The sequence below is a fragment of the Vicugna pacos genome, chromosome 7, assembly GCF_048564905.1.
Source record: "Vicugna pacos chromosome 7, VicPac4, whole genome shotgun sequence".
In the NCBI taxonomy this organism is placed as follows: domain Eukaryota; kingdom Metazoa; phylum Chordata; class Mammalia; order Artiodactyla; family Camelidae; genus Vicugna; species Vicugna pacos.
In genome coordinates, this window is record NC_132993.1 from 42,545,023 (window position 1) to 42,562,279 (window position 17,257).

Genomic DNA, 17,257 nt, shown 5'->3' on the forward strand with positions numbered 1-17,257 from the left:
GACAGAAGAGATGGACACGAAAAGAGGAAATGCCACGGGTGAGGGCACTCATCACCCCCAAACACTGTGACTGTCAGACTGTAAAACTTGTGTAGTGCTTTTCCTCTAAATTCTCAAATGAAGAGAATTAAGACTCCTACTCTTAGAAATAACACTAGAAATGAATGTAGTTTATGGAGAGGGGAATACAATTTCTCTATGTACCTGCACTAGAGATTAAGTGAAATTTGCCCTAAGGAAAAATGTTAAATTCAGTATACCTGCATTAATGAAAAAAATGCACTGTTGGATCATAAACTGCTACTGATATGTAATGTTCCTTAGGCACCTGTAAAAGTGCTACTGGAGAACACAAGCTTTAAAAGTAAAAAATATCACTGAAATTGGGGGTGGGGATGGGGACAAGGAGGTAATTGATTCTCAGCAAAATGCTGGTTTCAAAGAGGCCACCTGATTCAATTTAAGTGCTTAACTGGTCAACATTATGGGTTAAATGCCCACAGGATGGTGTAATCTGGATTGATTAGAAGAATCTCTTTTTTAAATGAAGAGAAAATGCCTCATGACCCTGTTTCCACTCTGTCTAGCTTTAATCAACACACTGTCCTTTCTGCTGGGATAGTCTTGCTCCCAGGGCGATAGATGGGTTAATTCTCATATCTGAGATGGGGCAGTGGGATGTTGTAATTTGGGGAAATGAAATTATTTCAGTTTTTGTTTTCCCAGAAGGAGCAGGGATTATTACAAACGTGGTACACATGTAACATACAGGCAAATGCACTTGACAATCAAGCACTCTATTTTGAAATTTAAATAAAGTTAAGATTTTCTTCTGGCCTAGAGGGAAACTTCATTAAAATCAATTAGTTAGTACAAACCTCCAGAGAATATGGGCTTTTTTTTTTTTTAAAAGAAGGTTTAAAGAGGAAGGTGTATACAATTACCTTTCCTGGGTCCCCTGTGAATGTCGGTGTCAAACCTAGACAGGTGGCCAAGTGCAAACAAATGTCCCTGAGAGAGGCCTGGGTAACTCCCTGAGTTCTCACTGCGGATATGTAAGTGTAATTAATAGATGTGTATATACTAAGAATGTAATATACATAACCGAGGAGGCTCCAAACAGATTGCACGTATTACCAACTGTGAAGGGCAGGCCGAATGAGATAAAGTTGATGGCAGGCTCTCCCAGGTGAGGCCTCGGTCCAGGGGCGGAGGCTGGGGCCGCACAGCTGTTGCCGCGCGCCCTGGTCCCTCCTCCCAGCTGCGGCGGCTTCACCCCCCACCCTCACCCTCCCCTCGCCGCTCCCGACGCCGCCGCCGCCGCCACCGCCTCCCCTCAGCCTCCCGGTCTCTCCTCGCAATCCTTCCATCTCTCTCGCCCCCTCTCCCTCCGTCCCGTCCTCTCCGCTCCCCTCACCCCGCCTCTCTCCCCCTCCCCCAGCCCCTCCTCTCCTCACCCCACCCTGCCTCCTTCCCTCCCTCCGCCCGCCCGGCGCTCGCTGAGCCGACACCAGGGGGGCTCTCGATGTAGCACCATGACAGGCATCGCCGCCGCCTCCTTCTTCTCCAATACCTGCCGATTCGGGGGCTGCGGACTCCACTTCCCCACCCTGGCCGACCTCATCGAGCACATCGAGGACAACCACATCGGTAAATGGCCCGGGGGTGGGCGGGGGTGCCCGGCGTGTGGAAACTCCTGCCCAGGCGAGAACCCCAGAATGGCCAGGGGTAGCCAGGAGGGAGGAAGGCGGCGGTGGGGCGGGGAGGGTGTGTGCGAGCCCGGGGCGTGGGGGTGGCGGGATGCGGAGGCGCGAGGTTTGGGGGGGTGCGGGGAGCAGGGTGGGGGTGGGGGTAGAGAAGGGCGCCCCTAGGTGCCGCGGGCTGGCGGGCTGGGGGATTCCGAGGGGCGTGCGCGCCGGCGGCGAAGTGGTGGGAGTGGGGCTGCGCCGCAGCGGGAGGAGGGACCCGGCGGCGGGGAGATGCGGCGGCGGGGCCGGGCTCCGGGAGCCGGGCGACGGGCGCGGCGGGCGCGGCGGGCCCGGCGGGGCGGGCAGCCGGCCGGCGCTGGGCAGGGGCGCGGAGTTAGTTGGCCCGGGTGGTCGGAGCTGCCGGGGACGGCGGGGGGCGGGCGCTGCACGCCGCCTGCCGCTTCCGCCCCGGCTCGAGCTGTCAGGGCTCGGCGGCGGCTGCAGCCGCTGGGAGGTGGGAGCGGGGGGGGGGGCGGGGGTGGCTCCACCGCGGCAGCCATTCCGCTTCCTCCTCCCGCCGCCGCCGCCACTGCGTCCTGTCAGCGCCGGTTGCTAGGTGTGGTGCGTCGGGAGGGGGCTGGAGCCGAGGCCGCGGGCAGAGGACGGGGGCTCGTCCTCTCCCCCCGCGGCGGCAAGGCTCGCTGGCCTGGGAGCACTTGCTTTGCCCAGGCCTGGCGCGGACGCCGGGGCGCTGCGGGCTGAAGTCCCGGGTGCACCCGCGGGCCGCGCCCAGCGCCCAGGGCCGCGCCGCCCCGGAGGCCCCTGCGGCTGCGTCCGCTGAAGAGCCATCCCCTGGGGCCCAGGGCCGGGCATTTAAATGCGCCCCGGCTGAAAGATTTGCCTTTCAAATGGTGCTAGGCCCGAGGTGCGCCGGCTGCGCAGGGGATCCGCAGCGGCGGCCTGCGAAGCGCTACGGCGCGGGGGCCGCGGGGGCCGCGGGGGAGGGGGCGCCCTGCGGGGCGACTGCTTTCTCTTCCTGCCCAAGACCCCGGGGCCTTTCAACAAGTCCATTAATTCACAGAAACCCTTGCACGCATAAACATACTTCTATCTGGAGCCCCCGCGAGGAGAGATGGGTCGGGTTCGTTTGGCTCGAGTGATCCAGCCACCTGCGGAAGGTGTGGCCGGCGCCCACGAGGTGTCCTGTGTGGGCTGGAAGGTGAAGGAACCGCGTGATGCCCCAGACAGTCTAATCCAGAGAACCTGTAAATTGCCCCCAGAAAGTCTTTTCCAAATGACTGCTATGGATTCAGCCATGTGGATGCAGCTCACGTTTCTACGAAGTTGAGAGAATAAATCACGACTACTATGTATTTATGCACGAATAAAATGAGGCCGAGCTTTAGGCTCCTTCTCTTAGTATAATGCTTTCTCGTTGCACACAGTGTGTGCTTAATAAGCCTTGAATGCTAGTTTAGAATGGTTATGACGGGACATTCAGAATGGGAAATAATCTGAAAATGTTTCCAAAACGTCTTTCAAAAGATAATCACAATGAGTGATTGTTCAGGTTTTGAAACTTAACAAAGTTTTAAAACATTCATATAATAGCTTTTGCCCTCTCCCCTGATAAAGGTGTGACAGAAGAACTAGGCAAGCTTTGGTCGTCTTACAGGCAGGAGTTTAATGGAGTAACATATTTGCTGATTCATCATTGAGATTGACTAGTCATAACTGAGGATGCTTAGAGGAGAAATCAGGTTTTTTATGATGGATAGTTTAAAATAATACTAAAATTCCAGTAATGCAAAGTTCTAATGAGAATTTTGTTAGTTCAAGTTCCTTCTCTTACTTTCAATAATAAACGAAAGAATATATGTAGACAAATATATAAATGACATTTTCTGACCTAGGGAAGGCTGTCATTGCATATCCTATTCACCACTAACAGTTGTTTCAGGATGAAGTATAATTAATGTGAGTAATAATTTTCCCACATTGTCTGCATACTTGGACTAGTTAGTTAAAAGAAAAGATAAATTGTGTTTATTAAAATGTGTTAAAGACAGTTATTTTTCTTGAGGACTTAGTTTATATTCAGGTGATTTAAGACTATCAGTGAATCACAAGTTTAAGTTTGCAGAAATTGTCTTTAGTATTGTACAAACATTTTTAAAAGGATTAAGGGTTCCAAAAATTTTCTAAAACTAAACATTTAAGTGATAGTCATGCCCAAGGGGCTAGTGTTTTTCTCTTAGTGAAAATATTAAACAGTTAAGTTTATAACAGTAGTCATGACTTAGGCGAATTTTGTGACATGGCTATCGATGGCTATACTTTGGAATTAGTTTGAAACCAGCAAACTTTATGAAAAGTAAATGTTAGAATGAACAAACACTTAAAATTCCTCGGGTGAAGAGACCAGCTGAAACTATTTTGTACTTTGATTGAGGAGAGGCCCCTTACTTTCAAAGACAGCTCCTTATGCAGAAAGAAATAAGAATTGACCTCCAGAAGAAAAAAAACAACCTTTTTAGTGGGCAGTGCCATATTAATACATTTCTGAAGAAGAGATATGAGGGAAAATATATCAAACAAAGCATTTGGTGAAAGTTCTATACATACATGTATTGTTAAGTGGAATTTATTGTTTGTGGTTCAGTCTATAAATTTTTCGAGAGAGATTGTTATTTTTAATGATTGATTTACCAGTTCTATGTCCTTGTTACGGAGTGGCTACATTAAAAAGATGCATGAAAAGACTGCTAAGAGATGTATGCCAATATTATCTTTAATTTTTCAAGGAGCTTGTTATTTAGCAATCATAAAGGTATTTAGCAATCGTAAGTGCCGGATCCATCTTGAAGACCTTTCTGAGTTACTGCCATTTAACCACTAGTCAAAATCCTTAAGCAGAAATAAAATGAAGGTTTATGAATGGGAATATGGCATATTTCTTTCTTGACAGATTTTTTAAGGCCTTTAGTGCACAATGCCCATAGTTTTCATCATAACTATATAGTTGTTTGCTATTATAGTTAAGTGTATGAAGTTGTGGGTAGCTGTCTCTCTTATTCATGTACACTCAGCTCTTGTTTTTAACCAATTACCCATAACAAGGATTTGGGGCTTGTAGAGCCAAAGGAGGTGTGATTTTTTTCACCATCCTCTGTTTTAGCTCTCTTCCTTTCTCTTAGAGGAGTGTTGGACCCAAGTTCCTGATTTCTTCCTTGCCTTTCACCATTGGTGTAGTCCTGGAGCACCTGTCTCTGGGTACAAGCTGAGTACCCCAGCTGAAACCCTCCCCCCAAGTTAAATTGCTTAGAAATACCGCAGCTCTGCAGCTGTGAAGTGTTTCTCCATCAGCTTCACTATCCAATCATTCATAGCCTGGCTGTATTTCCTGGAGACAGGAAAAGCTGATCAGAATTTGTTTGCTTCTTACTGTGAGTTTGCAGAAATACTCTTGACATGCACACTGTAGTTAGGTGAAGTTGAACTGGGAACTAAGAATCATAGAAACACTGAGAGCACTAAATTTAATACTGAAAGTCATGTCACAAACTCAAGAAATGTCTGCTCCATTTGTACATACCAGGGCTGTGAAATCTTTTGGCCTTTGGTCTCAGAAGGACAACTGTTTAATCATTCTTACCAGGTTTGATTATTTGGTGCATTTGTAAAAGTTCTGCATTTTGATTTTATTTATGTGTTAATAGATATTGAGCACCTATTTTGTACCAGGCACAGTTCTAAGCACTTGGTGAACAAACAAAGAATCCCAGCCTTTGGGGAGTTTATGTTCTAATGCTGGGAGACAGATCATAAATCGTCAGCATCAGATGTAAATTATATAGTATGTTGGAAGGTGGTTAGTGGTATGGAAAAGAGAAAGATTAGAGCAGGCCAAGGTGGTCTGAGAGGTGGAAGTGTTGGAATTTTTAATTGGTTGGTCAGGATAGGCCTCACTGAGAAGCTGATAAGTGAGCCAAACCTTGTCAGAAGTGAGGGAGTTAGCCATGAGGACAAACAGGAAACATTGAAGTCTAGGCAGAGGGAACAGACAGTGCAAAGGCCCCAAGGCAGCCTGCACCTCTTAAACTGAAACATAGAATCTGACTAGATTCCATTATTCTCGTGATGGTACTAAACTAACAGATCATGGAGAACTTCTCCCAGATGTGAGGAGCCTCAGATTTTCCTGTCAGGGCACCATCAGGAGACGGAGTATTGTTGACTAATAGTGGCTTGCAGTAGCTATGACCTAGTGGTTCTTGACCCTGAATGTCAGCAGGTTTCTTGTTGTGAGTTTCTACTTGGTTTCCTCATCCCCAAAACCCAGGTGATAAATCCATGCTGCTTCATTTCGTAAGATAGATTTGTAAATCATCTAATTAATAAAGTCGAAGTCTCTGGAAAGAAATATAAGGTAGTTACTATCAATAATGTAGAATTTGGCTTCATTGATGGTTTGGTAAAAGTTTGCACTATCTTGAAGCACACCATAGTGTACTACATAGATGGATATATGATATGTAGTTGGCTCATATTATCCCCACTTCATAGGTGAGCAAACCGAGGCACAGAATGACTGCTTAACTTGCCTGTTTCCCTGGCTGGGAACTGTGATCTGGAATTTGAATTTCAGACAGGTATGCTGAGCTGGGCTTGTGCCAAATTGCTAGACAGTACCGTCCCTATTCCCACTCCAGACACAATTGGTCTGTGATGCCTCCTTTAGCAATTACATCTGAACCTTTGAGATGAGGATCAGCCAGGAGGCAGCATAGTGAACCTGGCTTGCTTGGGTTTGAATATACACACCTCTGCCACTTGTTGGGCATTTGACCGTGGGCAAATGGCTTAACCACTGTCGGCCTCACTTTCATCCTCTGTATAATGAGGATAACAACAGCCCCTCCCCAAAGAGTGGCCGATGTGGAGTAAGTGAGTTTAAGTGTAAAGTACTCATCTACAGTATTAAATTATCTACGTCATCCAAGTTCCTGCCGTTTTGTGTATTTACTAAGTAAGTATGTTGGAATCCTATGAAAGTCTGCATTACAAGTTAATAGATTGTGGGTTGTGTCCACCTACAACTCTGTAAAGTCATCAGGCCCGTCCTGGGAAAGATTGAGAATCGGAAACGGGACACTCTTCCACAGTCCAGTGTTGGGATTGCGGTCTCTGGCCACTTTCTCTTCTGTGTGGCCAGAGGTACTTTAGATGCTGGCAAAGGCATTTGCCGCTGTGGACTGGAAGGTGGTGTCAAGGCCAGCGGCTTCCAACATGGCCTTTCCTTGTGGCCTGCATTTATTTGAAAAAAAGTCTGAAACTAGAAAGAGGCACTGTGCCGTGGGCCTGTGGGCACATTCCCACGAGGACATTTCCTGTGGGGAGGAGGAATGACTGAATGAATAAATGAATGAATGAAAGGCTTGTCCCTGCCCACCCTGCTCTTTGCCTGCACCCTGTGGCTTGGTGGCAGGATGCCCTGTTACTCCCTCTACAATTCACTAGAAGGTCCCAGGGACAGAATCAGGGCAGGCTTTAAGGGTGTGCGTGTGCATGAGCACGCACACACACATGTATGCACACACCACACAGTGGGGGAACCATAAGTGTAAAACTTTACAGCATTCTCCAAAACACTATTGTCAGTGGTTTTTCCGTTTGCTCACTTCTTACCTGCAAACAATGACCCCTTATAAAACATTGCTAGTGAACATTTTGTCGTATAAGTTTCACAAGCTTCTGATTATTTTCTCCAGTGTCCATATTTTCTGATGTGTGACTGAAATGTATGGACAGAAAAACTGCCTACAACTGGCTTGACGGAAGCCTCCGTGTTCTTTGGGAAATAGTTTCCTTTAGATGGCATATATTTTGGTAGCATCTCCTGCCAGTGGAGAAGCCTTAAGGCTGGAGCAGGCTGGTGACACTTGATGAAGGGGCTTTCCTAGGACCTTTTTGAAAGCCACAGGCCTTGAGTTTTAGACTGAGATCTGAGAGACAGGACACAATGCTATTGAAGCCCTAAAAAATCCTCCTTTTTTTTTTTTTTTCCAACTTTTGCTTTTAGGACAAGAATCATACCTATGTGTCCTTAGATTTCTTTCCCCACCCCATCCTTACCCCTGCCCTCAGATCTTAACAATGCAGATGTGTCCTGGGTACCACTGAAGAATTACTTGCTGGATTGCAGATAATACATTTTGTTTTGTGATGATGTAATAGATTTGCTCCATGTTGACTTGGCTAAAGTGTTGAATAGCAAATGTTTATTTAGAATCTGAAAACCAGAAACTACAAGTGTCAGAAATTTATTATATGTTGGGTTTTTTTAAAAAAAGCCTTTCATTTAATATGCTAAATCAGTTTAAAGAAAATTATATTTTCTCCTTGCACTTGGCACTGTAATCTTGCAGCAGTTTTCACCTATTTTTTTTTTTAAAGTCCAGCTGTAAATGTGGACCAGATTAATTCTCTTTGAGGATGAAATCGTCCCAATAACTCTCCCTCTGCTTTGGCAGGAGTAAAAGTGACTCTTCTGGGTCACTAACTACAAACTCTCTGTCCAGCACCAGAGAGCATTGACAGTCTCCTGATGGCCTGGCTTGCCCACTGGCCTCCTAAAGGAAGCCCTGTTCTTTGTCTGGCTCTACTAGTGCCTCTCTGATGAACAGACCTTGTTGAAGGGACAAGATCTGGATACCATGTTATTAGCTCAGAAAGACTCACTCTTTCTATGGTATTATACACATATAAAATTGATATATATACATTTAAGTATAGATAAATGGCATATATTTAACATAAATACATATATAAATAATATATGTATTTTATACATGTATGTATATATACCACACATGTATGTCTGTGTATACATATATACGTATGTAGATTTATCTGTGAGTATATAATACATACATTCTCTCTGTAGATCACTATGGATAGTGAGGACTACCACACAGATTTTTGAGTATTTTCTGTATTGCTAATACTTAAGACGGTACTTCGTATTTCCAAGGAATTGAAATTTGTTTGGAGAGACCAGACATGTACAGACTGAGATAAATGAGGAATAATAATGGGGACCGCAGAGGCAGATTTATTGTGAAGCTAATGAATCACAAGCCCCAGGGCCCCTCACTTGTACAATACATGTTTTACCATTTCTGAATGCATTGCTTGGGCCCACCCAGCCTTTTCCAAGGCCCTGGAGGAGCCCTGCCAGTGTACACAGAAATGCATTCATAGATGGCATCATAACTTGTGAAACTTGTAGGGTATAAGATTTTGATAGCAATCGATTTACCTTATACTTTTTTACTCTGACTTCCCTTCTGCGACATTTCTCCTTGAAGTCAGTGATATCAAGAGTGGAGAGTGTTTTTGAGATACAGCTAAGGGGTAGTTGAACTGGGGATACGTTTAGTTTGGGTTGAGTGGGATGTATTTATATGGTTCACAGTCCTCTCTGTGTCTGGTTAAGTTACTTCTAGCCATCCTGGGGTGGGAATCACCTCGCAGGGATGCCATCCACCGTGCTCTCTCACCTGGGGTCCCTACACAGATGGGCAGGGGCAGGTGAGTATCTCAGCAGCAATCTATACTATGACAGCCAGTGGGAATATGATTTGAAATGTATGGAGCCAGAAGCTAGTCTGGAAAATTCTTCTACTTGTTCGATTTGTAAAATTGTAAGTAGAAAAGTCAGTTCTTAATCTAAGTGTATTCGGTATGGAAGTTCTTTCTGTTAGGAATATATTCAGTAATGCAAATATACATTTATAAATGCACCATGTTTTTTAGTGGGAATTTTGTGTTTAAGTTTCTTGCTCAATTGACAAGTGTATATATATACACATATATATATACACACATACATACAGACACATCATTGACAAAAAAAATTGACAACAAACAACTCTGAGTGTTATCAATACAAAAAATATTTGAAGCTAGTCAGTGCACAAGGAAACTTGAAATGCCCTAATTCTTATGGCTCACATGTGAAAGAAAATTAATAGAGGTGTTTACAAATTTGACAATAATCCTAAAAATTTACATGGCATTATAAGGAGCTATGAGGCTGAAAGTAACTTCTGAATTATCAATAATTAACAATAAGTTTTGATCACCCATACTTGAGGAAAGACTGATTTATCTTTGTGACTTATAGAAAATGGTATTAATATAAACCATTGTCATATGAGGAGTAATCAGAGTGTGTAGCCCAAAAGAAATATTTACAGCAGTGTTTCAGGTGGTTAATTAATTCACAGACTGGATTCTTTTTTTTTTTTCCCTAGATTTTGATTTTGTGATGTTTTGGTAATGTCAGCTTTAAAATTTTGTATTTTGTTGTGATTTCTTAATCTAAATAATCACTTTTCTAAGCATTTTGTATTTGTAATGTCACTTCCCCCCATAAACAGTCCAAAGCTGCAGGCCCTACAAAACTTGGGTCCATTTCTTGATATCAATTAGAATCATTACTATGTGCCAGAGACAGTTCTAGACAATTTTCATACGGTATTTAATTCACCTTCACAGCAAGCTATGAATTAGACATTTCCACCCTGAAAGTACTGCCTTCTAATTTGGAGTTAAATATGCTCCCATGTTAATTAAATACCTTATCTAGTGAAATATGACTAGAATGCTTATTTATTTTGGTAAGATTATAAAACAAACATTTTCCTTCAGGAGAGAAAGCCTCTTTCCCCCTCAGTGAATAGCATCATTATAATTGGTCCCTCCTGTGTGCTGTAGCACCCGGCCACGTCTCTGCCAGAGTTGTGTGCACCACACTTTATGGTAACCACCTGTGTACTTTGCCTCCCCCCAGAAACTTAGCTCCTTCCTGGCAGTCAGGGCCTTGCCATCCTCGTAGCCTCTTCCTCAAGAAGTATTTTCAGAATTGAAATGAAAAAAAATTGGAATCCAAGTCTTGAGCTGTGAAAGAATAAGTTACAAAGGTAACTGGGCAGTGAGAAGCATTTTTCTGAAGCTAGTTTTCTCTGGAGGTGTGCATATGTGAGGACTTATATGTGTATACGTACCATATACAAACACCAGTTATGCAATTAGGTAGTTTATATTAAGGAGATTTGAAGACTTTTTAAAGGAGATTTGAAAAAGAAATCTGTTTCTTTCTTTTACAATTGGGAATCTTCTTCCAGGTAGAGAATATTATAAAGCTTAGTTGAATCATTGTTTGCCTTACCTACAATATTTGATTGCCTAGAACATTTTAGGGCTTAAATGATATTAGGACAAAAGTGTATCTTGCATCCCACCCACATCTTCGTTAGGGATGTTTGGTGTCAAGGAGTCAAGAGGCCAGGGTGAGGAGAAGCTAGGAGTGTGAAGCTAGACAGAGCTGGATTTTGAATCTTGATTCTCCTTGGGCAGTTTTGACAATCTTATTTGGATAACATACTTAACAATAGCTACCATTTATTAAGTGTGCACAAGTGAGACACTAGTTAGCTGCTTTCAATGCATTGCTCGAGAGTTCAGTATCAGTCCCATTTGACACAAGACATAGACCAAAGAACCCAGCATGAAGTACCCAGCCAGTAAAATACTCAGGGGAGCAAGGGGCAGGCTTTGCTCTCAGATGTCCCTATATACCTTAGAACGTGCTCTTTATAAACTGTGACTTTTTACAGGATGTTTGTATTTTAATAGAAGGCTCTTGTATACGTAAGTGTCTTACATACAGAATGGCTCCATTTCCATTGGATGATTGGGGAGATACTTTGATGCCTGCTTTCTGGTATAAATAGAAACATAAGGCTTCTAAGAAAATGTTTATATAGGTTGGGAGGGTCCATGAGCATCCCAGCATCACAGAAACAATAATGAAAACAATAGTTTGGCAATTCTAAAATGGTTATAGTTACTGAGTTGTCTAAAGATGTTAACCAGTTTTCTCTCCTTCACTGATATATATTTATCCAGGAGTGGAGGACTCTTTTCAGACATAATACCTAAGACTATAAACACTTATAAACTTCTCTTTTACTTTAGATTTTCAAAATTAAAGTAAGGTCATTATATTTATGTGCATTATTTTAAAAATATAATTAAAATTTTTGTTTGGACCAGTGGTACCTGATGGGACCCATCTATAAACATTGTGAATTAAGAGCCAAAACCCTGGTCTCTTAGGATGTGCTTAGAGCCCTCCCTGCTGGACATTTCCCTGGTGGCATTCACTGAGAGAGGACGTTTTAGGTCACCTTACTGCATCACCAGACCTCAAATGCCAGGTGTAGGAGCATATCTGGGCTTAAAATGGAAGCCCCTTTTTCTTACCTAGCTCAATTCAGTGAGAGTCTCTTGAATGCTAATTTAGCTGCCTGGTTCTCAATACATGGTGTAATTATATAAGTAACGGCAAAAGCAGGGGAATCTGTAGAGACATACTTGTGCAGCTTACTATTAAGTAAACCGAATACCGTGGTAATAAGCATAAATTCCTCAGGGATCAAGCCTCAAATAAAGGAAATGGGTTTTCTGAAGCTTCTCTGTAAGCTCAAGCTAAATGCATACTATGGAAACCCTTCACTTCAGAAATTTCAGATTAACTTTTCTAGGCCTCTCCCCTTGTTGAGCTGATCGCACTTCACTGTGGTATCGCACAGGCTGGTGTATCTGTGGCTGAACCTCCTCTTCAGGGCACCCAGCAAGTGTCACACAGGTGTTTCATTGGCCCTGCCTAATTGATAGTTTAGATTTTATGTCTTTATCAAGTAAATCTTTTGACAGAATATTTTGGACACTAGATGTCTGGAGTTTGGCACCAGCTACACGAATTGGTTGACACTGTGTGATTTAAGTTAATGTGTTTTAATGTTCTTGAGTTGGAAACTCCCGCTTATATGTTTGCTTCACTTCAGCACTTTCAGGGACCCACACCAAAATGTTTGCTGTAAAAATATGCAAACATCAGGCAAAAAATTTGGTCAAGAGATGTTAGTTGTATGTGCCTTTCACTTATGATATTAGAATAAAGAAATGGTATTTTGTGAAAGCCTGCAAAGATGATAGCATTTTAAATGTTTATGTCATGTGTATTGTAAAGTAATGAAAATGATTCTCATCTGTGGCTGGTAAGTCATACTCTATGTATCAGTAGAGTTTATGTCAATACTTTTCAACAAATTTCAACAAGAGTTGAAAAGAATCACTTAGATGAACCTGGAAAAAACAAGGATGCCCAGGCTCCATCCCCAGACCATCTGGTGTGCTTGACCAAGGGTGGTCTGGGTTTGAGCACCTGTGTTTTTAACACTTCAAAGTTGATTCTACTGTGTTGCCAAGGTTAGGAACCCATTGGCTTACACTAGTGAAATAATTAACATTGTGAAGATTAGGGAGTGTTAAAAAGGGGTCAGACTTTTAAAGAACTACCCTTTATGGGTTTCTGTTCTAATAGATTGAATTTTTAGTTTTAGTGGAGATAAGCATTTAATATAGGCAAGTATGAAGACCTGATACCACCACAGCTATGTAGTTAGAGCAGAAGTGCTCAACCTAGGGAGCCTGTGGCCTTAAGAGTCTCAAACCCAGATGCCTTCAGGACACAATTTATGAGTGAAGTGACCAAGTTCAATGTAACTTGGAGTTGGGGGGAACTCTGGCAAACCAGAGAGTCCTTGCTTCACTTAAAAGGACAGCTTGCTAATTATTAGGGAAATGCAAATCAAAACTACAGTGAGGTACCATCTCACACCAGTTAGAATGGCCATCATTAAAAAGTCCACAAGCATAAATGCTGGAGAGGGTAAGGAGAAAAGAGAACCCTCCTACACTGTTGGTGGGGACATAAATTGGTGCAGCCACTAGGGAAAACAGTATGGAGCTTCCTTAAAAAATTAAAAATAAATTTACCATACGATCTAGCAGTTCCACTCCTGGGCATACATCTGGAGAAAACTCTCAATTCGAAAAGATACATGCACCCCAGTGTTCATAGCAGCACTATTTACAATAGCCAAGACATGGAAGCAACCTCATTTTCTTCATCTCTAAAATGGGAGTAATTTCGCAGATCTCATGGTGTAGTGAGATAGCACATATATTGATGTGCTAATTGTTGGAACTCTGGAGAATTCTGAAGAGAAGAAGGCTCTCCGGTTTCTTTCATTGCCTCTGGAGGAGGGAGTGTGGAGGCATTCCTGTGGGGTGGTCAGGGGGGGCTGCTTCCAGTCCTGCCGCCTGTGTGACCTTGGGCAAGTTATTTAATTTCTCTAGACCTGCCTTCTGTGAGATGAGGGTAATTAGTATTTATCTCAGGGTGATGTTATGAGGATTAAATAAAAACACGCATATGAGGGGTCTGGCAACCAGGAAGCACCCTGGTAAATGGTAATGCTGATAGGGTTGTACCATCTTCTTGCATCCGCGAGGATGCCCCCCGTGCCACATTCCTCAGCTTCTTCTGTCCTCTCTCTGTTTTCATAATATAGTGGAAGAAGATGAATCAAAATAACTTTATTCGTTTCTGGTTTTTGTTAAGTATTTTCACTTTGAGATATTTGATGAAATTTGGTTTCCCTAGTAGAGTTTTGGTTTGTGTTTAAATAAGTCATAGTAATCCATGTTAAAACATTCTGCACACAAATTCTTGCTGTTTCAAAATATACCAGCCTTAATTTAGTATTGTTTGTCTAGATTTAAGTCTTTGAGATGTTAGATCATATGATTAGAAAAATGACTTCCACATTTGAGAAATATAATTTTCTGTTTGGGACAAAAGGCATTTTAGGAGTCTAGAGAGGTTTATTAAACTATATAAACAGAAAACATAACTTCTTCATGTTGTACAAACTAAGCAGTGGGAAAACAGGAGATGGTTTTTTGTGTGTTTGTGAAGGTTTATTGTGAATCATTCGAAAAGATTTGTAGGGCTTTTATGAAGAAATCCAAGAACATGACTGTAGGACTCTAACAAAATGCTGCGTTCTCATTCAGTGACTGTGCGTCTCTTTAATAATAGTTCTTGAAATGTCACATACTCCAATGCTGGAAGCTTCTCAGGAAAGTCCCAGGCCAGGCCTTGTTTTAGAAGCCTGAATGACAATTGTTGAGTTGTTTACTGATTGCAGAGGATATTTTAAAAACGCTATTCCTATGGTTGAAATCCCTTTCAGTCCCATAGAATATACTGGATTTCCTCTGTAAAGAGTACCCTGGAATCTGATACAATTAAATAGCTGGTCCAGGCTTTTGGGACTTAACAATAATTGGAAAAAAAATGGTTTCCAGTTTTTTATCACTGAAGGTCCCTTGACTTACTTTCCTTCTCACTCCCCGTGAAGTCTAAGTCTTGAAAGATTTTCATCTATCAGACTATCTGACTTGGTAAGTAAGTAAATGGTTTGTTTTTCTGCTTTTTCATGCAGCAACGTCTCAAACTCAATTTATATTATTTGGCAGGTATTTATGGAGTACTCTGTGGGCACTATCTAGGAGCTGGGGACACAGTAGTGACCAATGCAGTTAAAGCCTGTGCTCACAGTGGAAGCAGACAAAATACAAATGTATAAGATAATTTCAAACAGTCACAGTGCCATAAAGAAAAACAGAGTGAGTCAGGAGAGAGAGGTTGAGAGGCCTATTGGAGATAAGGTAGAGGGAGGCATCTCAGAAGGGAGCTGAATGAAGTAGGGGACGAAGAAGCCATTCAGTGTCTAGGGGAAGAATGTTCCAGGCAGAGGGATGGGCACAGCAGGGAGGCTGGGGTGGTGGGAGCAGAGAGAGAAAGGAGGGGAGGGGTGGGATAGGAGCCTTTGTCTGAGGCCTCTGCATGTAGATCTGTATGTCACCTAGTGTCACCCAAAGGAGTTAAAATAATCCCAGCCCTAAATGATGATGCATAGTGCTGTGCAGCTTTATTACGGCTCTACTTCCCGCTATGCCTTTTGTTACATCCAGGACCCCACCTTCAAAGCCCTGGAGAGATCTGGGAAAACTTAACTAGCCTCTAAATACCTTCAAATCTAATTTGCTTTTTATTTAATCATAAAAGCCCTCTTTCTATTTTGCAATCTGTGTTGAAATAAACATTTTTGACTAATGTACTTCATTTAGTGTTTGGTATTTTGTTTTTGGAATGGGAGTGAAAATAAGGATTACCAATAGTCACGGAGTGAAAATAAGGATTATCAATAGTCAGTGAAAATGTTTGGTATAGTTTTCAAACTCTGGTAACCTGTTTCTTAAAATTTTTGTTCAGGAGCTTTGTGAAGTTTTGCATAGAGTTTAGTGGATATGAACTTTGGCAGACAGGACGGGGTATGGGGAGAAGAAAGAAGATAATGGTCTTGACAGCAGTAACTCAAAACATATTGACAGAAGGACAGAAAATTACTGAGGGAGATTCTATAGACCATGAGCCTGAGAGATTATTTCACCCTCAGCACCTTTTTTTTTTATTCTGAAAGGTAGTATTTTATGTAGCTCTTCCATGAAAAATAGATACTGATTTTTTCTTCTACATCTGCATCTTATGGGAAAATGTTAGTGTAAACATGTCACTGTCAAAGTGAGCTTTTGCTTTTATTGAGGGTGTGTGAACCTGTTCTTTATATCCTAACCTACTGGTATCTTTATTCAGGTGATTGAGGAATGGTGTATTTTGGGTGACAGGATGCCCAGGCAGTTAATAAAATTCAAGGGAAATATCAAAGAGTGAGCTACTCAGAAATACATCTATTTATACCTGTAATTTAGCATTTCCAGTTAATGCAAAGTGGTGATGCATTAGTCAGTTACTGCTACATAATGTGGCATAAGAAACTATCCCAAAACTCAGGTGCTTTCATTATTTCATTATTCTCATGTTCTCTTGTCTGCCAGGTGACTATGTTTGGCTGATGGCAGCTGGATTCAGGTGGGTGGCTCAGCTTCAGGCTACCAGTCAGCTGATCTCCTGCAGGTTGGGCACAAGTCAGCTGACATGTTCATTCTGGGGACAAGGCTGAAGGGGCAGCAGCTACTAGGGGCATGCTTTTCTCATGGTGGGCCACTGGAGTGCAGGTGCTACCCCAAACCCCAGAAGCTCATTTAAAGGCCTTTATTCATGCCATGTCTTTAACATTCCTTTAGCTAAATCAAGTCATGTGGTCAGGCACAGAGCTGATAGGGCAGGGAAACATTCTTCCCTAAAGGGAAGGGGGAGCGATGTTAGTGAACAGTGATCCATTATCACAGATATCTTTCATCAGAAATAGAAAAAGTCCAGAAGCATTTGAAATTTAGTACTGAGATATAAATTTTCCCGAAAATGATCATAATATTGTATAAACATGAAGTTGCTCCCAGAGAACCTGGGAGGCACACACTGGGACTCCTCGATGCTGAATGAATAAGCATTTCCCATGGGGAAGTTAAGACTTAAAATAACAGCAATTAAGTGATTTCTACTTAGCCACATTTCTACATAGCCTTCTCTGGTTCAGGATGACCCCCTTTCTATTCTGAAGTTCACTTAAGAATCCCAGGACTTCACTTTGGATGACCTAGTGTTCTAGGCTTGTCTTCTAAGT

General features: G+C 42.6%; 1 protein-coding gene across 9 annotated transcripts in view; it reads left to right on the forward strand.

Annotated features, from left to right (window-relative positions):
* JAZF1 (JAZF zinc finger 1) overlaps positions 1 to 17,257 on the forward strand; it is a 461,275-nt gene that overhangs the window by 159,857 nt on the left and 284,161 nt on the right. For 3 of the 9 annotated variants that reach the window (XR_012074390.1, XR_012074391.1, XM_072964774.1), the window contains exon 1: positions 1,449 to 1,650. The exons of 4 other annotated variants lie outside the window; for them this stretch is intronic. Coding sequence is in view for 3 of the 5 variants with exons in the window: in XM_072964774.1 (XP_072820875.1) it covers positions 1,536 to 1,650 (115 nt within the window). In the remaining 2 variants the exon portion in view is untranslated. Of the gene's footprint in view, positions 1 to 1,316; positions 1,651 to 17,257 lie in introns of those variants that run through there. 2 more of the 9 variants (XM_015237285.3, XM_072964771.1) reach the window with 2 other exon arrangements.